General features: G+C 44.2%; 1 protein-coding gene across 1 annotated transcript in view; it reads left to right on the forward strand.

Annotated features, from left to right (window-relative positions):
• Asap1 (ArfGAP with SH3 domain, ankyrin repeat and PH domain 1) overlaps positions 1 to 19,582 on the forward strand; it is a 332,376-nt gene that overhangs the window by 62,383 nt on the left and 250,411 nt on the right. Inside the window, exon 3 of the mRNA XM_026407076.2 lies at positions 7,877 to 8,003. Within this exon, the coding sequence (XP_026262861.1) occupies positions 7,877 to 8,003 (127 nt within the window). The remainder of the gene's footprint in view (positions 1 to 7,876; positions 8,004 to 19,582) is intronic.

Below are 19,582 nucleotides of genomic sequence, written 5' to 3' on the forward strand. Positions count from 1 at the left end.
AGGCCTAGCTGGACTTTGGGCAAATCAAAGAGAGAGAGCATGACCCATGAAATCACCTTTCCTTGGACTTTACATTCATAGGTCACTTTTTCCTCTTCTGTTTGAATACTTTGAACATTTAATCCATTGTGCTGAAATCTGGCATCTCTGCCTACTTATGAGCTCCTTGATGACAGGGACTGAATCTTTTCTTTTTTTTTAGATTTGGATTCTAGAAATAGTACTTGTTCAGAATTCAAATCATGATATTAGTAGTTAATATTTATAAGTCACTCACTATATACCAGTTGCATCGCTAAGCATCTTGCATAGATTACCTCATTTAAATCTTATCACAACCTTACCATATCATCATCTCCCTTTTAAAAATGAACTGAGACTAAGTTACTCACCCAAGGTAACAAACCCTGTTAAGTGGCTGGTGGGACGGAACCCTGGGTAATCGGAATCCAGGTTGCCAGGCTGCTTAAAAACTGGAACAGAACTGAGAAGACTGGGCTTCATCCTAATACCTCTGCTCCCATTAGAGAATGTCCCCAGGGAGTCAGAAGGCAATGATCTCATCTCTGAAAATGACCAGAAAGAACAATGTCAGTCACGGACTTGGCAAAGGGGAAATTTGACCTGCATCCTGCGTGTGTTGTAGGGCTGTACTGGTTTGGGGTAAGACGTGGTTTGCTTACAAAAATAACACAGCTGACTTTCTGTGCTAAGGTCACAAAAAACGTCTTTACTGTTATAGAATAGCTCTTGAGGAAAGGAAGGGATGACATGGGAGGATTTAGAATTTATTGGCTTTGGGAAGCAGGACAGGAAAAGGAGAGAGTGAGATGGAGAAGAGAGAAGAAAAGCAGGAGGCAAGTACTATAGGATGAGGTCTTGTTTCTTAAAATTAAGGGTGTCCGTTTAGTGATGGTATGCCAAATGTGATCCTGTTACGATTTTTAAATAGTAGAAAAGAGTCCAGTAGCATTCCTTGATGCTTTGATGCAAAGACCAACATAATCTGAGTGGGTGGGAGTTGTCTAAAGATAGGGTCTTTACTACCAGCTTTGAAATGTAGCTGGGAAAGATGAAGAACTGGGAAACCCTTGGGAACCAGGATGCCTGATCCAAATCACAGGCAAATCACCTGATGGCCTGGGAACCAGCTGCCTCATCAAAAAAATGGAAGGATTGGAAAGCCCATTATCCGTGAAATTCTCTCTGGCTCCTGTTGTTCATGATACAAGATAATAGAAGCAGCTCTAAGAACCAGGACTCATGCCTCTCTCTGGCTCTCCTGCCCCAATTGCTCTTCACCCTTCCCACATAGAGAATTGCCTGTCATTCACTCATTCTCCCATCTATCCCGTAAGTACCTCTTCAGCACCCAGGACTCTGGGGCTATCCCAGTGAATGCCCCCGCCCCACAGGTCTCAAGGAGGTCATAGAATAAGTGGAGAAATATAAATATTTAGAAAATGGTGCCATGGAAAAGGGCCCTAACAGAGGCACATCTTGGTTTTGAGAGGGCATAGAAGAGGTCACCGTTACATGTGATTAGCTCAACTTAAATTCATCAAAGAAAGAGAAGCCTGGATGTTCTGTATGTTCTCATTTTTCAGGTGAATGTTTCTTTTACAGACATACAGTAAGACTTAGAATCCTTCACTTCTATAGATTGCACATTTTTAGGAATCCTATAAAACACCACCATTTTTCTTCACTTGGAGGTTGTTTTACTTCTATTAGAAATGATGGAGCTCATAAAAGGGAGCCAATTCAATTCAAAACACATTTATGGAGGCCTCGGGGGGCCTGTGCTAGGCAGGCCTTCTGTGGGGAAGAAAGGGCCTGCAGGTTCAGCTTCAGGCTGCTGGGAAGAGCTTTCTCTTACTAACTGCTGACCTTGAGCATAACCTGTACCCAGATTCTCTCAGCAAAAACAGGTCACCTCACCCTGTTCCTGGGAAGATTTCAGAAGATGGTGCTTGTAAAATGTCAAGCCTGGGGCTCCAGGAACCTTCTGTCCTTCCTTTAATTCCTGGGGGACGTAGGTGATCCAGAGACTATAGGACTTAGCCTCCGAGTGCCCCCAGGGATTGACAATCTGGGAACTTTGCAGGCAACTCAGTAGGAAGATGAGTTCTCAGCCAAGCCCTGACATGAACAGAGTTGCTTGTCACAGGGGAGGTTCTCAGTTTGCCATGTGTACCTGACTCTGTGGTCCCCCAAACTGTGCCAACATCCTTCAGCAGCTGACCACAAAGGGAAAAGGCTGTATTGAGAATATCCCCTTAGATTAATTAATTGGGGATTAATTAGTTAATCCCCAAGGAGTGGGGCCAAGGAAGTGCTCCCCAGGCCAGTCAAGCTCGCATTTGAATCAAGCTCCAAGAAGGAAGAAAAAGATAACAGACTGCAGCAGAAAATTATCCTGGGGTACAGACCCATTAATTGTCTTTGCTGAGCCACAGAGCACTGTGGCTAATCACCTGAGCTGTGGCATCAGACCGTCCAGTCCTGCTTCAATACTGCCCTACATGACCTCTAAGCTTCAGGTTTCCCCTGTTATAAAACAGGAATAATATACCTGCTAATATGCACAGAAACTATTAGCTGACATTATTGGAATGATTATGTGGTATTGAGGATCAAACCCAATGCCTCACTTATGTTAGGCAAGCGTTCTACCACTGAGCCCTAGCCCCAAGGAATGATATTTCTTACTGAACAGAAATATATTCCCAAGTTCATTCACTTGATAGTCACACTACATGCCTTGTGGGTTCCCAGTATACTCTCTGTATCTTTTGCTCTTATCTCCATCAGAAGGAACAGTTAGGGACCAGAGATTTTTGTTTCCAAACAAACCATGTTCTCCTCTTCACTTACTGAGAACACTCTAGTGGTTTCATGTGAAACGTTTAAATTAAATGAAGTACGTTTGGGAGTTAAGAGTAGGCTTTTAAAAAATATTACATGAAATTTCATGAGTGCCCTTGAGAAGCACTCATACAAAGAACATGAAGAAAACAGTCTGTAGCTCATAGAATGTGGCAACTTGAGCCTGATGGCACAACACACAGAATCAAATTCACTCCTCCCTACTCCTGCCCCCAAAGAACTTTCCTTTCCTCTACTACTTCTTTTAGTTGGTAGAAGAAGTTGTTCATGAGTTATCAGGTGAACTAGGGAAACCACTTTCTTTGGTGGTCTGGGCTGGAAAACACTGTATAGTGAAAATACTGTATCATACAATGTGAAGGGAACAATTTTTCAGGCAGTAGAAAAAACACTGGATGCAGAGTTGGCTGGGGACATTAACTTGCAGTGAGATCTCATTATGTTTCAGGTCCCTTTACTCTCATACTTGCATCTCAGGACTGTTAGGTGAATGATTGAAAACACTGGCTGGCCCAGGAAAGGAGGTCAGAAAGTAGTATCCTGTAGTATACCTGATGATTCATGTTCCTTTCTGGTAAATATGGATAATTACACTTAATTTTTAAAGTTGTCATGAGATTTAAAGAAGGGAATGTGTGTTCAGAACTCCATACTTAGCATTGTATGTGCCTTAGCTCATTGTATTTTCAAAACACTAAGAAATACATAGGTTTATATTACTTTAACGAGGTCTCATAGCTGCTGCATGGCAAAAATGTGAGTCCAAGTCTTTCCAACTCATGTTCCAGCAAATTTAATGCCCTGTTCTTGCTCCCAGAAGTTGCTTCAGCCAGAATATCCTTCTTTAAAGAAGCTGTGTTTTGTGATAATGGGGCTATTTTTTTTCTGATCTCAATTTACTTCTGATTGGCATTCATCTTATGACTCTAGATACTGTTTAGTTACTTCCAAAATCCAAATTATCACTAATGGATCTGGCCTCACAGAGGACACTGAAAAGATTAAGTGAGGTCTCTGAAAACTCTTCACACATCTGAGATCCTAGTCTCTGTAATTATCATGCAGCCTTCCCCTCCCTTTATTCTTCCTTCCTCTAAGTGACTAATTTAGAGATATGAGTTGTGGAATGAACAGAGATGTATTTATAGTTATACTTCACATAAAAAAAGAGTTCAAAGGGAATTCACATTGGTTGATTATTCATTATGTGTTAACATCTTTATCTATATCTTCTCATTTCATTTCACATAAAAACTTGAAACAAAGCTTTATTGTTATCCATTACCCTGATTTTGCAGATGAAAAAGCAAGGCTAACAAGTCACAGAATAGCGATTCAAACCCAGGTTTACATAACATGAAGCCTTTTCTCTCCCCATTGCCTTTGTTCCAGGAGGGAACTGGGGAGGCTTTGATGAATTCTGTCACTGGCTGGTACTGTGGCTCAGAGCACCAGTGGCTCCTCTTGGTTTCTTGGGCCCAGAGAGCACCCCTGACTCTCCATCTCTGATTCACTGTCAGTCATCTTGCAAATGCTTCCCCTTGGTTATAAGGCAGATGGGAGAGTGAGGCCTGCAACTGGATATGCGAACTCAGAGTTAATTCTCTGGTGACAGTGGGATCATAGCACCATTGCTATCTAGAATAAGCCACCACCATTCTTGTTTCCTGTGTTTAAGGAGGCAAAGACCATCTAGCTAAGACCACTGCCTTGCCCTGGTAAGTAGCACTCGGTAGGATGAAAGGTACAAAGGTGCTGGACAGTCTTGGAGGGGGATTATAATGATGACAACAAAGATATTGCCTGCTTCATATAAAGCTGGGTGCACACGAGCATAAGAATGAGCGCATATATATGTTTCCTGCGTTTGGCAAGGATGGCATATATTTCTGGGCAGCTCCAGGCAAAGAAATACAGCATTTAAATTTTGCCCACGTCAGACTCTATTTGCTTTCATATATCCAGGAATGGATTGCAGGGTATTTGAGAAAATGTTAGGTGCAGATGGTTTGCACTGGGCAGTTTCAAATTTAAAGAGGATGATGGTCCATGAACACCAGAAATAGTGGGTTGAGGTGTAAACCTTTGAAATTTTTAATTGCAGACCAGTCTGAGGGATATATACTTACCAGAGCACAACATCTCATTGTTTGCATATTCCTTTCTTGGCCAAAAGGAAGTAGGGGAAGAGCAGAAAAAATAACATAATCTTCAAATGAAACTGAAACAGCAATTGGTGACAGCAGTTTGGGCTCTAGTGAATTCAGTCAAGAAAGAAATCCCTGGCTATTTACTATCGCAATTAGCTTAACTTGCTATAATATCTTTATTCCTTGCATCTGCAGGGCCCAATATATACACCAATCAGCTTCAGGTGAGAGGACTTTGTGTGGTCATTTTGACACATTCACCTCTTTATTTTACAAGTGACAGCACTCAGGCCCAAGGTGACAGCATCAGTTATTAGAAGAGAAAGCTCTGGAACCCAAGACCTCCTGGAACTGAGGCAATTATTCACCAGCTCTTGGCTTTTAATAACAGCCCATATTTGTTTACTATCTGCCAGATAGAGAGGCTGGAAAGAGCTACCAGCTTAGTGGAGGTGACAGGTGCTGGATGACAATTTGGAATACAGAGAAGAATTCAAAGTCTGAATTTATTTCTATCCTGGAGGAAATAAGGTATTCTCAGAGAGGAGGGAAGTCTAAGTGTTCCATGTAATGTTCACTGTTTCCATGGGGGAGCACAGGATTACTGAGGCTCAAGGTAATAGCAGCCATATTTGCTCCAAGTTATAGAACTTTCCAGATGCAGTGGATGAAGAAGTAGAATTTCCTCCTAGGTGGCTCATACTTCAAAAGCTATATTCTGGAACCACTTGACCCCCAGGTACCATTTTCAACTACCTGCTATTGCCACCTGGCTATTTTCCCAGAACCTCCAGCTTTTAAAGTACTAATGGGAGAAAGTACTTCTGTTTATTGGGTACCTGTTTATTTATTTACTAATTTTTAAAATAATGCCTCTCAAAGTGCATTTCTCAACACTTCACTTTGCCAGGGAAGGTGATTTGTGTGTGTTCTCTTAGAAAATTCTTCCTTTAGTTGGTGGATGCACTTTCCTACATGAAACATGGTCCCTTGGAGGGCACTGATGAGCACCTGGCTGGGGGCCTAGTGCAGGTTCCAGCCTGGCCAATAAGGAGAGATAAACATCACACTTTCATAATGGCTTCCGATACACAAAGCAGATCTCATGCATTATGAGAACTCATAATAGCCTCCTGGAGTTGGTGTCCTTAACTTTTGCCTTCATGAGAGGCAAATGAGGGTCTAAGATCCCATAGCCAACAGGGTAGCCTGTGGGTCACTCCCTCATTCTTTTCCATTCACCTGTGGGAGAGGCCTTCTCTGAACATTCTTCACACTCAACGCCATTGCTGGGCTCCTGTATATTTACTCCACTTTTGTTGTGTATTTACTAGTTTTCTGTTGCTCTACCAGAAGATAAGCACCATGACACCAGGAGCATTGTCACCGAGTGACTCTCCAGAGCACTTTATAGGCTCTGATAAATATTTGATCATTAATGAGGTGATGCATTTCCATTTGACAAGAATCCTGTTAGTGCCAGGCCCAATAGGAGCAGAGAACAGACCCCTAACCATAGAAAATGGCAGGAGCACTGGCTGAGGAGAGGCCACAGGGCCAGCCTTCAGCCCTATCTAAGGTGCTCATCAGGAAGATCAGCTACAGGGCCACTATCAAAGGCTCCTAAAGGCTGCAATTACTGGAGCCAATTATGAGGCACCCCACGGGCCTAGCTTTTTTTTTTCTTCTTTGTAAAATCAATTTCATCTAGAGTCAATGGTGAGGAATTACATTCTTAGCGTTAACAACAGTAGATTGAGCTAGTTTAAAAAATAGCCATCTGCTGGGGCCGAGGAGTGAGCTATCAATTGGTACTTTTGCAGCTGAAATTTGACCTTCGCTTAGCATTGGACACCATCCGCACCTGGGAAATGCCTCTACACTCCCTGATGCTCGTCTTTTCTCCGGGTTTGGGGGCGGGGGAGAAAGTGCAAATGAAAAGATTGGGAAATTATAAAACCCAAATCCTTTCACTGGTCTTCGCTCAGCATTTTATTAGCGACCAAACCAACCGCAGGAGACCAGCCTCCCGCGGCGGCGAGCGCCCTGCGGCGGGAGGGCGAGCGCCCGCGAGCTGCGGGCTGCCCCGGGGCCGCCCCTGCGCCACGCCCCGCGCCCCCTCGCACGGCCGGCGGCCTTCGCAGCGGGAGGCGGCTCTCCCGGCCTCGCTTCCTGCACCCACACGGGACTAAAAAAGAACGCTTACAACTTTTTTTGGTCCCCCTCTTGCAAAACGCTCGCGTAACCAGCTCGCTGAAGTAACTGCTCGGGGGCGGCCCGGGGACGCGCGCTTCCGGCGCCCCGCAAGCCGCGCGGCCCCCGCCCGCCCCGGGCGCCCGCGTCGGAGCGGGGCCGGGCCGGGGGCGGCGCGGGGGCGCGCGGGGGGGGGGCGGCGCGTGCGCAGAGCACTTCCTTGTTTGTCCCCGTGACTGCAGCGGGAGCGCCGTCCGCCCGCCCGCGGGAGTGTGTGCTCAGTCGGTCGCGCCCGCGCCGCCGCCTGTCAGATCGTGGAGCAGCCGCCGGAGCTGGCCGGCCCTCCCGGACCCTCCCCGACCCGCGCCGCCGAGCAGCTGCGGCGCCGCCGGCATGAGCATAGGGAGGCGGACCCCCCGGAGCCCCCGGCCTCGCGCGCGACTCGTAGTTTGAAGGGCCCGGCGCGGAGCACCGCCCTTGCCCGCCTTCGCCCGCCCTTCCTCCCGCCGCCGCGGGTGGGAGCGCGCCAGGCCGGGCGCAGGGCTGCGCGCGGGGCGTTCATGAGCCCCGGGCGGCCCGCGGCCCCGGGAGCCTGCGCCGTGACTCACCCCCCGCCCCTGCTTGTGTCTCGTCCCCCCCGGCAGGATGCCGGACCAGATCTCCGTGTCCGAGTTCATCGCCGAGACCACCGAGGATTACAACTCGCCCACCACGTCCAGCTTCACCACGCGGCTGCACAACTGCAGGAACACCGTCACGCTGCTGGAGGAGGTAGGTCGCGGCCCAGGACCCTGGCCCGGCCGCGGGGACCCTGGCTCGCTGCCCCCGCGCGCCGCCGCTGCTTCGCGGTGGGATGCTCTTGCTTTCTGAACTGGGGAGGACCGCGGTGTCGGGGGCAGGGGGAGCCACACCCCCTCAAGGACCCACCCCCTCGCCCACTCTTGGGTGAATGGGGAACTTTAAACCTGCAGACCCCTTCCCCATTTGTCAGCGGTTTCCCGGGTCCTGCACGTTTAAAGGCTCGGGGACCGGAGGTGGGGAAGAGCTGAGCGAGCTTTCTCCACACTCTGAGGAGGCAGAAGAGGGAAGTCCGTTCTGTATCTTGCACCCAGCCTGGAAGTCAGGCAGGTCTGCTCTGCGTTTCCACATCATTGTGACCCTTCGCTAACCCGCGAAGTAGGTGGCGTCGCGCCACCGAGGGCTGAAGTGGGAAGGCCAAGGTCACCAGTAAGGGACGGAGAGATGGGCAGTGAGCGCACTTCTCCGGGCCAGGCAGGCATAGCTGCAGAGATTAGGGCTGATGGAAAAATCGGAAAAGAATAGTCAGGCTGGGACCGTCTCCATCCCAAGACTCCTCCCAGCTAATGCCTGGCGCCTGACTTCCCCGAAAGCCCAGGTGGAAGAAGATCTGTGCAAACAACTCTCCAGCCGGCTTCTCTATCAGCTTTGGCTTTGGTAGGGCTCAGGGCTGCTGCGCCAGGTCTGCAGGGGACTCTTAGATTGTAAAGGGAGATAGGAGGCCGATGCAGCCTGCAGTGTTGACCAGAGAGGGGAGATCCAAGGCTGCAGAAAGAACAGCTCCAGTTATCTGGACCCTCCAGGAAAGCGTTGAGGGTGTCCAGGGACAGGGTCAAGGGCAAATCGATTTCTTCAAGAATTTGAGTTAGTGATAAGGTGGGATGGATAAGGAGGAAGCTACAGAAGCCTCTGAAACCTCAATTTAAAAAAATAGAGACGGTACTGAATTCCAAAGCAAATCCTAAGTGCCATAAAGCACCACTTCTTTAAGCAAGCCAAGCCTATTCCAACTAGAAAGGCAGTATTAGGTGGAAGTTAGGAAGAGAGATGGTTTTCTCAGAGGGGATAGCTCTTTAAGGTTTAGGGCCACCTAATATTGGGAAGCTTGAGTTTTTGTGGGCAAACTGTTATTTGCCTGTAATCCCAGGTATTTGGGAAGCTTAGGAGAATTTCAAAGTGGAGACCAGTGTGGGCAACTTAGACCCTCTTTTAAAAATAAGGGCTGGGATGCCGTTAAGTGGTAGAATGCTCCTGGGTTCAATCCCACCAAAGTAACAATAAAACTGCTCTTGATACATCAGCTTTGATACTTGTACTTTCATATAGACCTGATATTCTGAAGCACAGGTCTTCTAGATTTTAGGAAGTAAGAGACTTCTCTTAGTGCTAGGTTCCACAATGCCTGCCTGCCAGGTGCTGTGAATTAGTCTGAATGTTTCATTCCATTTGGGACTGCTTCTAGGGTTCTCTCCAGAGTCATTGTTAGGTGATTGAAATAAAATTTGAAGTGAATGGAGAAGTATCACCAGACTAAACTTGTTTGAGAGCAAGAGGTAAATGGTTTTTCTTTTGTTTTGTTTTTCCTCTGTGAAGTGTCAGTCTGTTTCACTAGTGTGATGCTTAGTGTTTGATTTGAAACAGAGTTGCCAGGCATTCAACCTCAGGATGAGACTGTCCTTCACTTAATTGTAATAAATTGGAACATGTTGATACAGGAGCAGTTTGCATCCTTTTTATGTACTAATCCTTTAAAGGATGTGACATTGATCAGGCTGTAGGGTTATATTCCTTCCAGATAAGTTTTTCAGTGCCTGCTAATAGAGCTGTCAGTTACTTTAACTTTCTTTTTCTTTCTGTATATTCAGATAATGTTACTGTATTCTGTTTGTGCAGCAGGTGATAAGGGTATTTGGTGTTGATAGGTAAGGGTATTTACATATTGCAGCAACTTTAGGATAAGTTAATATCAAATTACTTGCAGCTGTTTTTGATCTTTGTTTACATTTAAATGCAAATACAACAAGGTTTTTTTTTTCTTTTTTCTTTTTCCATTTTCTTTCTTTTTTGTGAGGAATACTGTCTTGCTAGAGTAAGTAGAAAAAATCCAACCATGATGAAAGTGTGGTCCACTTGTGAACTTGAGAAGGATTTGGAACCAGGATGGAAGTTCAAAAATGTCACGTTAGAGTTCATTGATGATACAGTAAATGTTTTCATTCAGGATAGCACATAGTTTTGTAATTCTTTTTGTGATCCCGAGTATAGTATGCTTTGGAAACCATTGTCCCCTGTCTGCATCTTTTAACTCTTGAATCATTTTCCATAAGGTTGGACTGTAGTTATCTTTTGCACAAATGTGAAATGCTTTTCCAGCCTTCATGGTTGAATTTTTATTTCCCCTTTCAAGCTTAAGTATGGAAGGTTGCATATTATAAATATATTATATCTTAAATCGTTCAAATTCAGTTCTTCAAAAGTAAAAATATGGGGTTCAAGGTGAAATGAAATATAAATTTAAGGAAACATTTGGAGACACACCACAAAATCTTTTTGGCATATACTTCACAAGTGAGATATTTGGAAACTTTAAGAATGTGGCTTGTGTTATTTTGTGGTTATTCTTAGGAATAGGACTTCTGGGTACTTTTTTGGTGATGTGGAAATTCCAGAATAAGGATTAATTTGGGTCGCTTGGAATTCTCTTTTTCTAGTTCTAGTAATGAAATATCTTTCTACTTGTTTATGACCTTTTCTGTTCTTTGGATTACTAATTAGCATATATGGAACTCAACTCAAAAGCTGTCTGAGGTCTCCAGGCTTGAAACCCCAAGTTAACCCATCCTCTCTCTTTTGCCATATCTCCTTGGCAGGAGTATGCTGTGTTGTGCAGATATTAGGGCTTTTATTTAAATTTTCTTGTGATGAACACTCTAGGAAGTGAATTAGAAATGTATGCTAAGAGGAGGCCAAGAGTTTGCTTTTGGGCTTCTGCTTTGATGATAAAGAATCATACATGGCTGTGGAAGCCACATCTTGGCTGGCACATATGAGAGGCTGCTTTTGGGAGGCAGAAATGGGTTGACTAGTATTTTGCCAAGTTTTCACCCTGGGGTGTGAGCGTTTTTCAAGCCAAAGCCAATGTTCTGCTTATTCAGCATCCAAAGCACACAATGTGTGCCATTTTACTTGTGATTGTTTGAAAGTTATGAGTAAGTGACCCAAGAAGGGAACAGTCAGGCATTTGGGACTGCTATGAGGGACATTGTAGGCGAAATCCACCTTTTAAAGGCTTAGAGTGGCCAATGCTCAGTGCCTTTTATAGAATGGAGATGGTCAAAAGGTCTGCTTGGTTATTTTATCTTGAGCCAGTATTTTATTTTTGTGGTGGTGTTCTGCCCATTTATTGAGCAGCTGCTCTCTACCAGATCTGTGGTGGGCATCTGGTGTGCATGATTACACTTAATCCTCATAGGAGCTCTGTGAAGGAAGAGGGACAGTTATCTCCATTTTCCCAACATGAAAACTGAGACCCAAAGAGATGAAGTGATTTGTGTTCAAGATTGGATTAGTAAATAAACAGAGTTAGCAAACTCGTTCAACATTTAAGGCATAAAGTAAATGTCCTAAATGTCTGCAAAGATGTATTTCAGTGGTTTTGGTAGAGCACACGGGAGGCTTCACTTTGTACCTTTTAATTTCGGTCTCATCAAATAGGTGCCTAGGTTTCTTAGAAGCTTAGTTTTCTTCATAACCACATTCAGGGACTTTCTTAAGAGTGGTACTTAAACATACTATTTTTCCCTCTGTGCTTACAAAGCTTTTGATATGGGTTTTCTGATTGAAATGTGAGAATTTATGTAGGTATGATCCATGAAAAGCATTCACTTCACACATCTTGGAGAAGTGCTGCTATGTACAAATCATTCTGCCAAGCCCTACTAAAGCATTAGGGTTATTATATGGATTGTATTATAGAGAAGCTAATGGAGTTTAAGAAATAAGTCTATAACTCTTAACAGGGTAGAAAGGGCAAGTTCATGGATGAGAGAAATGATATAGAACATTTTATGTCTGCAATACAATCAAAATCACTCAAATTACCATTGCAGGCAATGTACAGATTGTTAAGTGCCTCCTACTGGCAGGCCCAGGGGTACAAAGGTAGACAGCCCTGCCCTTAAGAGGTGCTATCTAAAAGTCTTCTCAAGGAACCTGGCAGTCAGTTGTGGATCTGGCATCAGAGGCTTATTTTAATTTTTGTCAGTGAGGTGGTGTTCAGTCCTTTCCGAAGGTGAAGAAATGAAAGTATGGAATGTAGTAGATTGATTATCAAGCCTCTCTCATTCAGTTATTGATTCTCCTACTATGCGTAAGCCTGATATGCTGCTATTTAATGCTTTCTCCCTCCTTTTAGTGTTGGCTCCTTTTACAGGTGAAGAAACCAAAAATTACATATTACATTTTGCCCAAGGTCAGTAAGTAGTGGACTTGGGAATTAATCCATCTGTGTAGAGTCTTCATGCATACCAGTCAGACTTCATCTGTATGTATTCCTTCACTCTTATATCTAAAACCTTTTGGGTGTTTTCTTCCGTACTGATGACTAGAGGTTATCAGTGTTAAAATAAATGGGGTTAGGTCCATAAGTTAGGAATGCCACACATAGGAATCCTGTGGACAAGGCTTGACATAATTGTTCATCCGCCCCCCTGCTCCTGCCCTGTGTTCTAGAATGGAAGTATATTTTGAAAACAGGTAAACTTAATGGGATGTACTTCTTAATATAGCAGCTACTAAACTTAAGGGGCTCATGAATTATCCCCAAAGAGTGTGTAGCCCTAAAAGAAGAAACCCTTCTCAGGAAGGGTTTAGATAAAATTGAGGTGGGTACTTTTGCTTAAGTACCTCTTGAAGATAAAACAATAAAAGGCAACAAATCTCCCCGTCATTCTGCCATCCCACGCAGAATTTCAGGCTCAGTGGCCCAAGCCTCTGCCCCAGTCTGAGAGTAACTAGGGTACATTTTTTCTGGACATAGACAGCAGTGGTCGGTAAAGAGTAAGTTTGCCTGCAGAATGAAAGGAAGAAGTAAACTTGCTTTATGTGCCAGAATCCATGCTATTTTTAAAGTAAGACCCAAATCTGTTGGGCAGATACTCTCCATGCTAAGGCTACTTGCCCTTTATATATACATCTTTAGTGTTTAAAAACATTTTATATATCTGTCATCCAATAAAAGGCCACTCTAGTAGCATTCTTAGCATTATTCTTCTACTGTGAGTAAATGAAGGCTCAGGTTAAATGACTTGTCTAAGGTCATATGGTAGTGACTGGTAGACTTCTGGGTTCTAAATGTAGAAACTCTGAATTGAAAAAGTTTTTTTTTTTTTCTTCCTTGTGCTGGGATTAAACTCAGGGCTTTGTGTACCCTGGGCAAGTGCTCTTTTTCACTGTCTTCTATGCTTCCTTGCTGATTTTTCTTTTTGCTATCTTGCAGGGCTCAAGAAAGATGTCTATCAATTACTCTTGACTCTACTTGATTTCTAGTATCAAAGAAAAAAGTTGGAGAGAGGGAAGAAAGAAATAAGACACTTGCTTTTCTCTGTTCTTCTGAGACCTCTTTAAATCTCTGCCTTTTGTAGTCAAAGACTGCTGAAAGTAGGCCTCCTGGGCTGGGCAGAAGTGAAAAGAACGTGATGCTGGAAGTCACGGGGCTAGCATTTGCAGTCTGGAACTGTTGACCAGCCTATGTTTTGCCTGTGAACTGGCCACGGACCTGGCTGAAAGACTGCTGCTCTCAGAGTTGCAGCAGGGCTCACTGCCCGCCTGCTTCCAACTTCCTGGTCATCCACAGCCTTACCTTTTTGTTGGGTGCTAGTTACTCAGGGACCCACTAAATATCTGAACTGAAAGGACCTTGGAGGAAATCTAGTCTGGGGCTTGCCAGCCTGATCTCCAAGAAAACCATGGAAGGTGTGATGTAGTCCTAATAACACTTGCAGTATTGCAGAAAAATTAATAGACATCTCTGATAATGTTGTCTGGCATAACTCTTGTAGCACATGTGTTTAATTTCAGCTGTAACTGATCAACTCTGATAGCCTTGCTTATCTTCTGCTGATCACATGCTCAGAATGCCAATTATAGATGCCTAAAAGTGGGGAAACAAAAGAGTTAATCTTACTCACATGATTGGTTTACTAGCAAACCATGAATCTCATGCATGATAGGGACCCATATAGGTCTAGTTTAGTCCTGTTGCTTTAGATGTAGAGATTGAGAAGGCCTAAAGTTGAGAAGGAAATTGCACTGGGATTGGAATTCAGGGCTCTGGGCTCCCAGTCTAGGGCTCTTTATACTCTGATCTCCAATAGGGCCCTGAGGCTGGTTGTAGTGCTGAGGGGCTGGGGAGGGGCAGGCAAATCTTCTCCAATATCACTCTTTGGAACTTGCTTCCAAGGTGGAAGAATTTTAATTCCTAAAATTAGGAACCTCCTCTTGTTAGCCCAGTCGACTGGTACAAGTCCAGGTCTCTCAAGACATGCCATGCTGGGCTACAGTTGCCCACCCTGTTTTCAGGCTGAGAGCCTGTCAACAAAAGTCATTTGTGGTGTTGGATGTTCAAACACTTCTCAAGCTTTGTGTTTTTTGTGTAGGGATCCATGGAGGCCAGAAGCATTCTTGGATGGGTAAACAGATGTACAGGAGTGCTCACAGTGGACCAGTGGCAACATTAGGGCCAAGGAGGGTGAAGTCCCCTTCCTGAGGTTAATTGCAACCCTCTTTCCTTTTCTGGAATGTATTGGGCAAATTCCTGAAATATTGTTCCCTCATGAAAATAGTACCACCTCTTAGTGAGTCAGTATATGTAAAGTGCCTACAATAGTGGCTGGCATGGTAATTGCCGTATAAATGATTGCTGTTATTATCCTCATTATGGTTTATTATGATTGCGTCAGACCAATCGAATGTGTAACTGAAAAAGATGAGACTAGGTAGACTCGTTTTGAAAGGGTGAGTGATGAGGTCAGATGACAGAGCCAACTGCCCTGAATGGTAGAGGCACAGATGGGACTAAGGGGAAGACTAGGGCAGCACTAAATACTGTAACTGGGGTGGGTCCTGGTCACACCCAGTTAGATCTGAAACATACTCCCAGCTCCCACAGCTATATACTCAGCCCTAGGTAGGTGTTACACTGAAATAAGGGGAGTCGGTGACAGTGTTGTCCCTCTGACAACAATGGGCTCTACTGGGACAGCCTTACTGCCCGTGCTTTCTCCAGTCTCTGCTAATTCTTTCCATTTACTTCCATACACCCCCCGCCATGCTCCTCCACTGGTGCATCAAAGTGGGTACAATGCTGCCCCTTTTGATTTTTTGCTGGGTTTTTGGGATGATGAACTGTTTTCTGTTATATAATAAAAGCAGGTATTTGATTTTGGTCATTTGTTTGGTCATTGGAGGGGAAGCACTTATGCCTTCGTCCTGACTGGAACAGCGTGGCAGCTAGGCTTGTGTGCTTTACTGATTACAGCTTGAAGCACTGAGACCACAAGGAATTCTATTTTGGTTGGGAGGCAGGAACCTAAAAGCAAAGAGGATCTCTCCTTGAATTGGCATTTCTGTTTGCTTCAGGCTCTTTTCAACATCATTAAAATGAGTTTTAATTATATCTGGGATAGGGGTAAGCAACGTGGGAGGCACTTGACTCTTCTTGGTCTTAACAGAATGCAGGAGATCACTGTAGGCTCTTTCTGGGCCATAGCACCATCTGAGCAGTCCTGTGTCATGGTGCTGTTTGTGGTCAGTTATGTAAGAACTGAATTTTAATGCCAAGGCTATGGTATAATTTTCCCCAAAGAACCGAAATATATGTCCCTTTGATAGCAGCACCAAATTTAGCCATCAAGAAGCTAGAAAAACAAAATTAGAACCTCATGTGCCAGGGAGGTAAAACTCAAAAGACAATTGCATTTGGATACCAGTTATTGCAAAAAACCAGAGTTGGCTAAGGCAATTGAGGCCATCCTTTTTCCTGCCAGATGCACTTTGGGTGGAGGAAAACATAAGCTCTTCCCAGCTGTATTATTAATACAGCCTGGATACCTTGTGTATACATTATGCCCAAGGGCTAGGGCCAGGATGACCACGCTGAACGTCACGCTCAGCATGCAGTGGGCGATAGTAAGTACAGTGATATTATATCATGATATACGTTCAGCAGGGCTGGGAAAGGTCTTAGAGGATGATGGTGCCAAGGCCTAGAAGATCCAAGTACATTGGGCCTTTTCACTTTTTTACAGATCCCCATGCCTGCCTCAACACAAGACAACTAGTTAAGTAAAATGGGGATTTATTGGAAAGTCTGATGAAGTGTTTTATAGACCATTAGAGGAAGAATGATAAATAAAAGAGGCATTCTTTCTTAGACCAATGGCAGATGACACAGGCTAGGCCCCTACATAACTTGCAGCTTTAAAAGTATCCTACACGAGTTGGTGTCTCTGTGCTTGATTCTCTCTGGTGGGAGGATCAGATTGGCACACCAAGACCACCTCCGTTTTGGGAAGTATGATGGGGGTTAAGTGATGGGTAGGCTTAAGTTCTCCCTTTCAGCACCTTCATGGTGGCTCTCAGAGGATGCAGGAGAGGGAAACATACTTTCTACACCCACCTCGCACATCAAAGCTGGGGCTGGGATCCAGGTTTTCTAGCCTCATTTTCGTTTTTCACTGACTTGAAAGTTAAATGGAGATGACAAGACTTCACATAGAGAGAACCAGTGGGTAATGTAAGGCCAGTGAAATGTCTTAGACCTAGTGGCACTTGGGAGATGTTAGTTTCTCTGCCCTTCTTTCTGCAAGTCTCACCTCCCCATGACCCACTCTGTGCTATATTCACTTGGGATCCTTTGAAGGCTGTGGTCAGAGGTCTGTGCTGCCCAGTTTTAGCTTTGCAGATGTGGTCAAGAAAGACCAACATTCTACACAGGGTGTGGGCAGAGAATAAACACCCTACTGCCGTTGAATCCCAAGTGATGACATGGTGCTCTTTCCATAATCTTTCCATAGATACCCAGGCTGGCTTGAAAGTTAGGTGGGGCAACTAGGCTGTTTGGGAAAATTTCTGGTTTGATTGGCTTTTTCCCAGCATTAAATTAGAGACTTCGCAGAGGTCCAGTGAGGGCTAGCAGCTCTCCTTCCACTGAGCAGCTTCTTCACTGCCCAGTTATGCATAAAATAAAACTTGAGTGTCTTTCTTGTTTTGAAATGTGGGGAACCTTCCTTTATGTTCTATTAATCATTTTCTTTTTATGCATCCCATTTCCTCTTTCTTGTAATGTTTATTCACATTAATAGCGTTTACGTAAAATTAGATACTCCTTATTTCCACAAAGTGCAAGTCAAAATACGCATTCACTGCTGGCCCAGCAGCTGCTGCTGCTTTAATAATAGTAATATTTTTTTAATAGCAAAGCAAATGAATGCACTACCTCCCAGTAAATAAAATGGTGCCAACTTAAATAATGCTGTCACCATCCCAGGGCTTCTGTATTTTGTGTTTAAGAATTTGAACACATTGAGAATCTGCCAACACTACTGCTAAGTACCTACTCTGTGCTGGGCACTTGGTGGATGCTCAAGACTTGGTCTCAGTTGAATCTTTCCAGTAGTTTTATTGGGCGCGTGCCCTTTCCCCATTTTATTGATGCAGAACTAAGCTTAGGAAGGATTCAGCCCATTCCCTGCTCTTTCTACCTCAGACCCATCCTCAAGAAACAATGTCGTGTGTGTCTATGTATCCATGACATGCTAGTGAAGTCGAGCAAACAGGACATAGACTTCTGCTGAAACATGACCTGTTCAGATTAGACTTGTAAAAGAACTTCCTAACAAGGTGGTAAATACCAGCTGGATGACTGTGGAAGTAGGGTTGTTTCCTCTTTGATTTTAGGATAAAATATAATGTGAGTGATAAGCTAGTGAAATAAATGATGTTCTCACTCATGTTCATACTTGTCTTCCTTTTATTAGATTGGAAGTACCCCAGGACCAGGGACAAACCCCACTCCTACCCCAAATCCAGTTGGCACTAGGTATTTGATTAAAATTATAAGATGATAGCAAAGCTGCTAAACCTACATCTCAGGACTTTAGCTATATGCCTACTGATTGCATAGAGCAGTTGTGAAACCCATCAACTATTGAGTTTCCTCAAGGTTATGCTGTAACAGACTTGAATGCTGAGCTAAATTCTTTGTCCTTTTGGTGTTTGTAATTTGCAGTCTTTCATTGGGTTAGCAGTACCAGTGACAGTGATAGCTGTCACTTTGAGTCCCAATTCTGTGCCGAGTACTTGCATATGTTATTTCCAACCCTCCCACAAGCTAGGATGTGATGGGGCCAGGGATCCAACTGGGATTGGTGGCCCACACCCACCTCCCTCCACCCTGCCTTGCCTGGTTAGTAACTTAGCAAAGCCCGAGTAAACAGAGGCGAGTCTGGGTAGCATTTCCTTCCTGGTGGAAGTGCACACACAAACAAGACATGCATCTGCCAGTGGAGAGGGAAACATTTTTCCCTCCTGATTTGTTTCCTTTGTGTGGGAGGCATTTAAACCCATATAATTTACATCAGTCATCTGGGGAAGCCAGTTCACAGGGTGGTAGGAGAGGGATTAATGAGAGAATTGATACTTTCAAAGAGAGTCGACCTCTCTGATTTTTCTGTATGGATGCTGAGTAGTGAATCATGGTTCTTAGGAGTGGTTGTGCCCTGGGTTTACTCTCCATGTTTTTATACTGTTTCAGTATATTATTTTGTTTTTATCCACGCCATCCTTCATTTGGCAATAAAGCCACTATTTCCTCATTTAAAAGATGGGGATACTAAGGCTCAAAAAATGAAATGTTAAAGAAACCTTGGCTAAAAAGGCACGGTTAGTCTTGAGGTCAGTTCTGCTCCCAGTTCCATGCCCCTCCCCAACAGTTCACCATCTGGAGGAGACAGATCCATGTGGTGGAGGTGTTTTGCCAAATATTAAAGCTTTAATACCTTTAGAAGTAACAAATGTGGGGTTTAATATGGGACAATTTTGTAATACTTCATTAGATCACTTACTGCCCACTCCCCAGGCCCCTGATACTCCTTTTCCTGTTGAACTCATTCCTCCATGTAGTTTTTCCCTTTAGACATTTGCTTTTTTAGATTTTTAAAAAATGTTTTAGTTGTAGATGGACACAATATCTTTATTTTTATTTATTTTTATGTGGTGCTGAGGATCGAACCCAGTGCCTCACACGTGCTAGGCAAGCGCTCTGCCACTGAGCCACAACCCCAGCCCCTTTAATTTGTTTAACTTAAAATCTTACACATATGCAAAGGCAGAGAGATGAGTACGAGTCTTCCTGTATCTGTCAACAGTTTCAACACTTACCTGCTGCTGGCCAATCTTGTTTTCTTCTCTGCCCTTCTCCCCCTCCTACCTTCCTGATTTTTCTGAAGTATTCCCAGATAAAATTTCATTTCACCCATTAATATTTCAGTATG

Source organism: Urocitellus parryii, chromosome 7 (genome assembly GCF_045843805.1).
Source record: "Urocitellus parryii isolate mUroPar1 chromosome 7, mUroPar1.hap1, whole genome shotgun sequence".
Taxonomy (NCBI): Eukaryota; Metazoa; Chordata; class Mammalia; order Rodentia; family Sciuridae; genus Urocitellus; species Urocitellus parryii.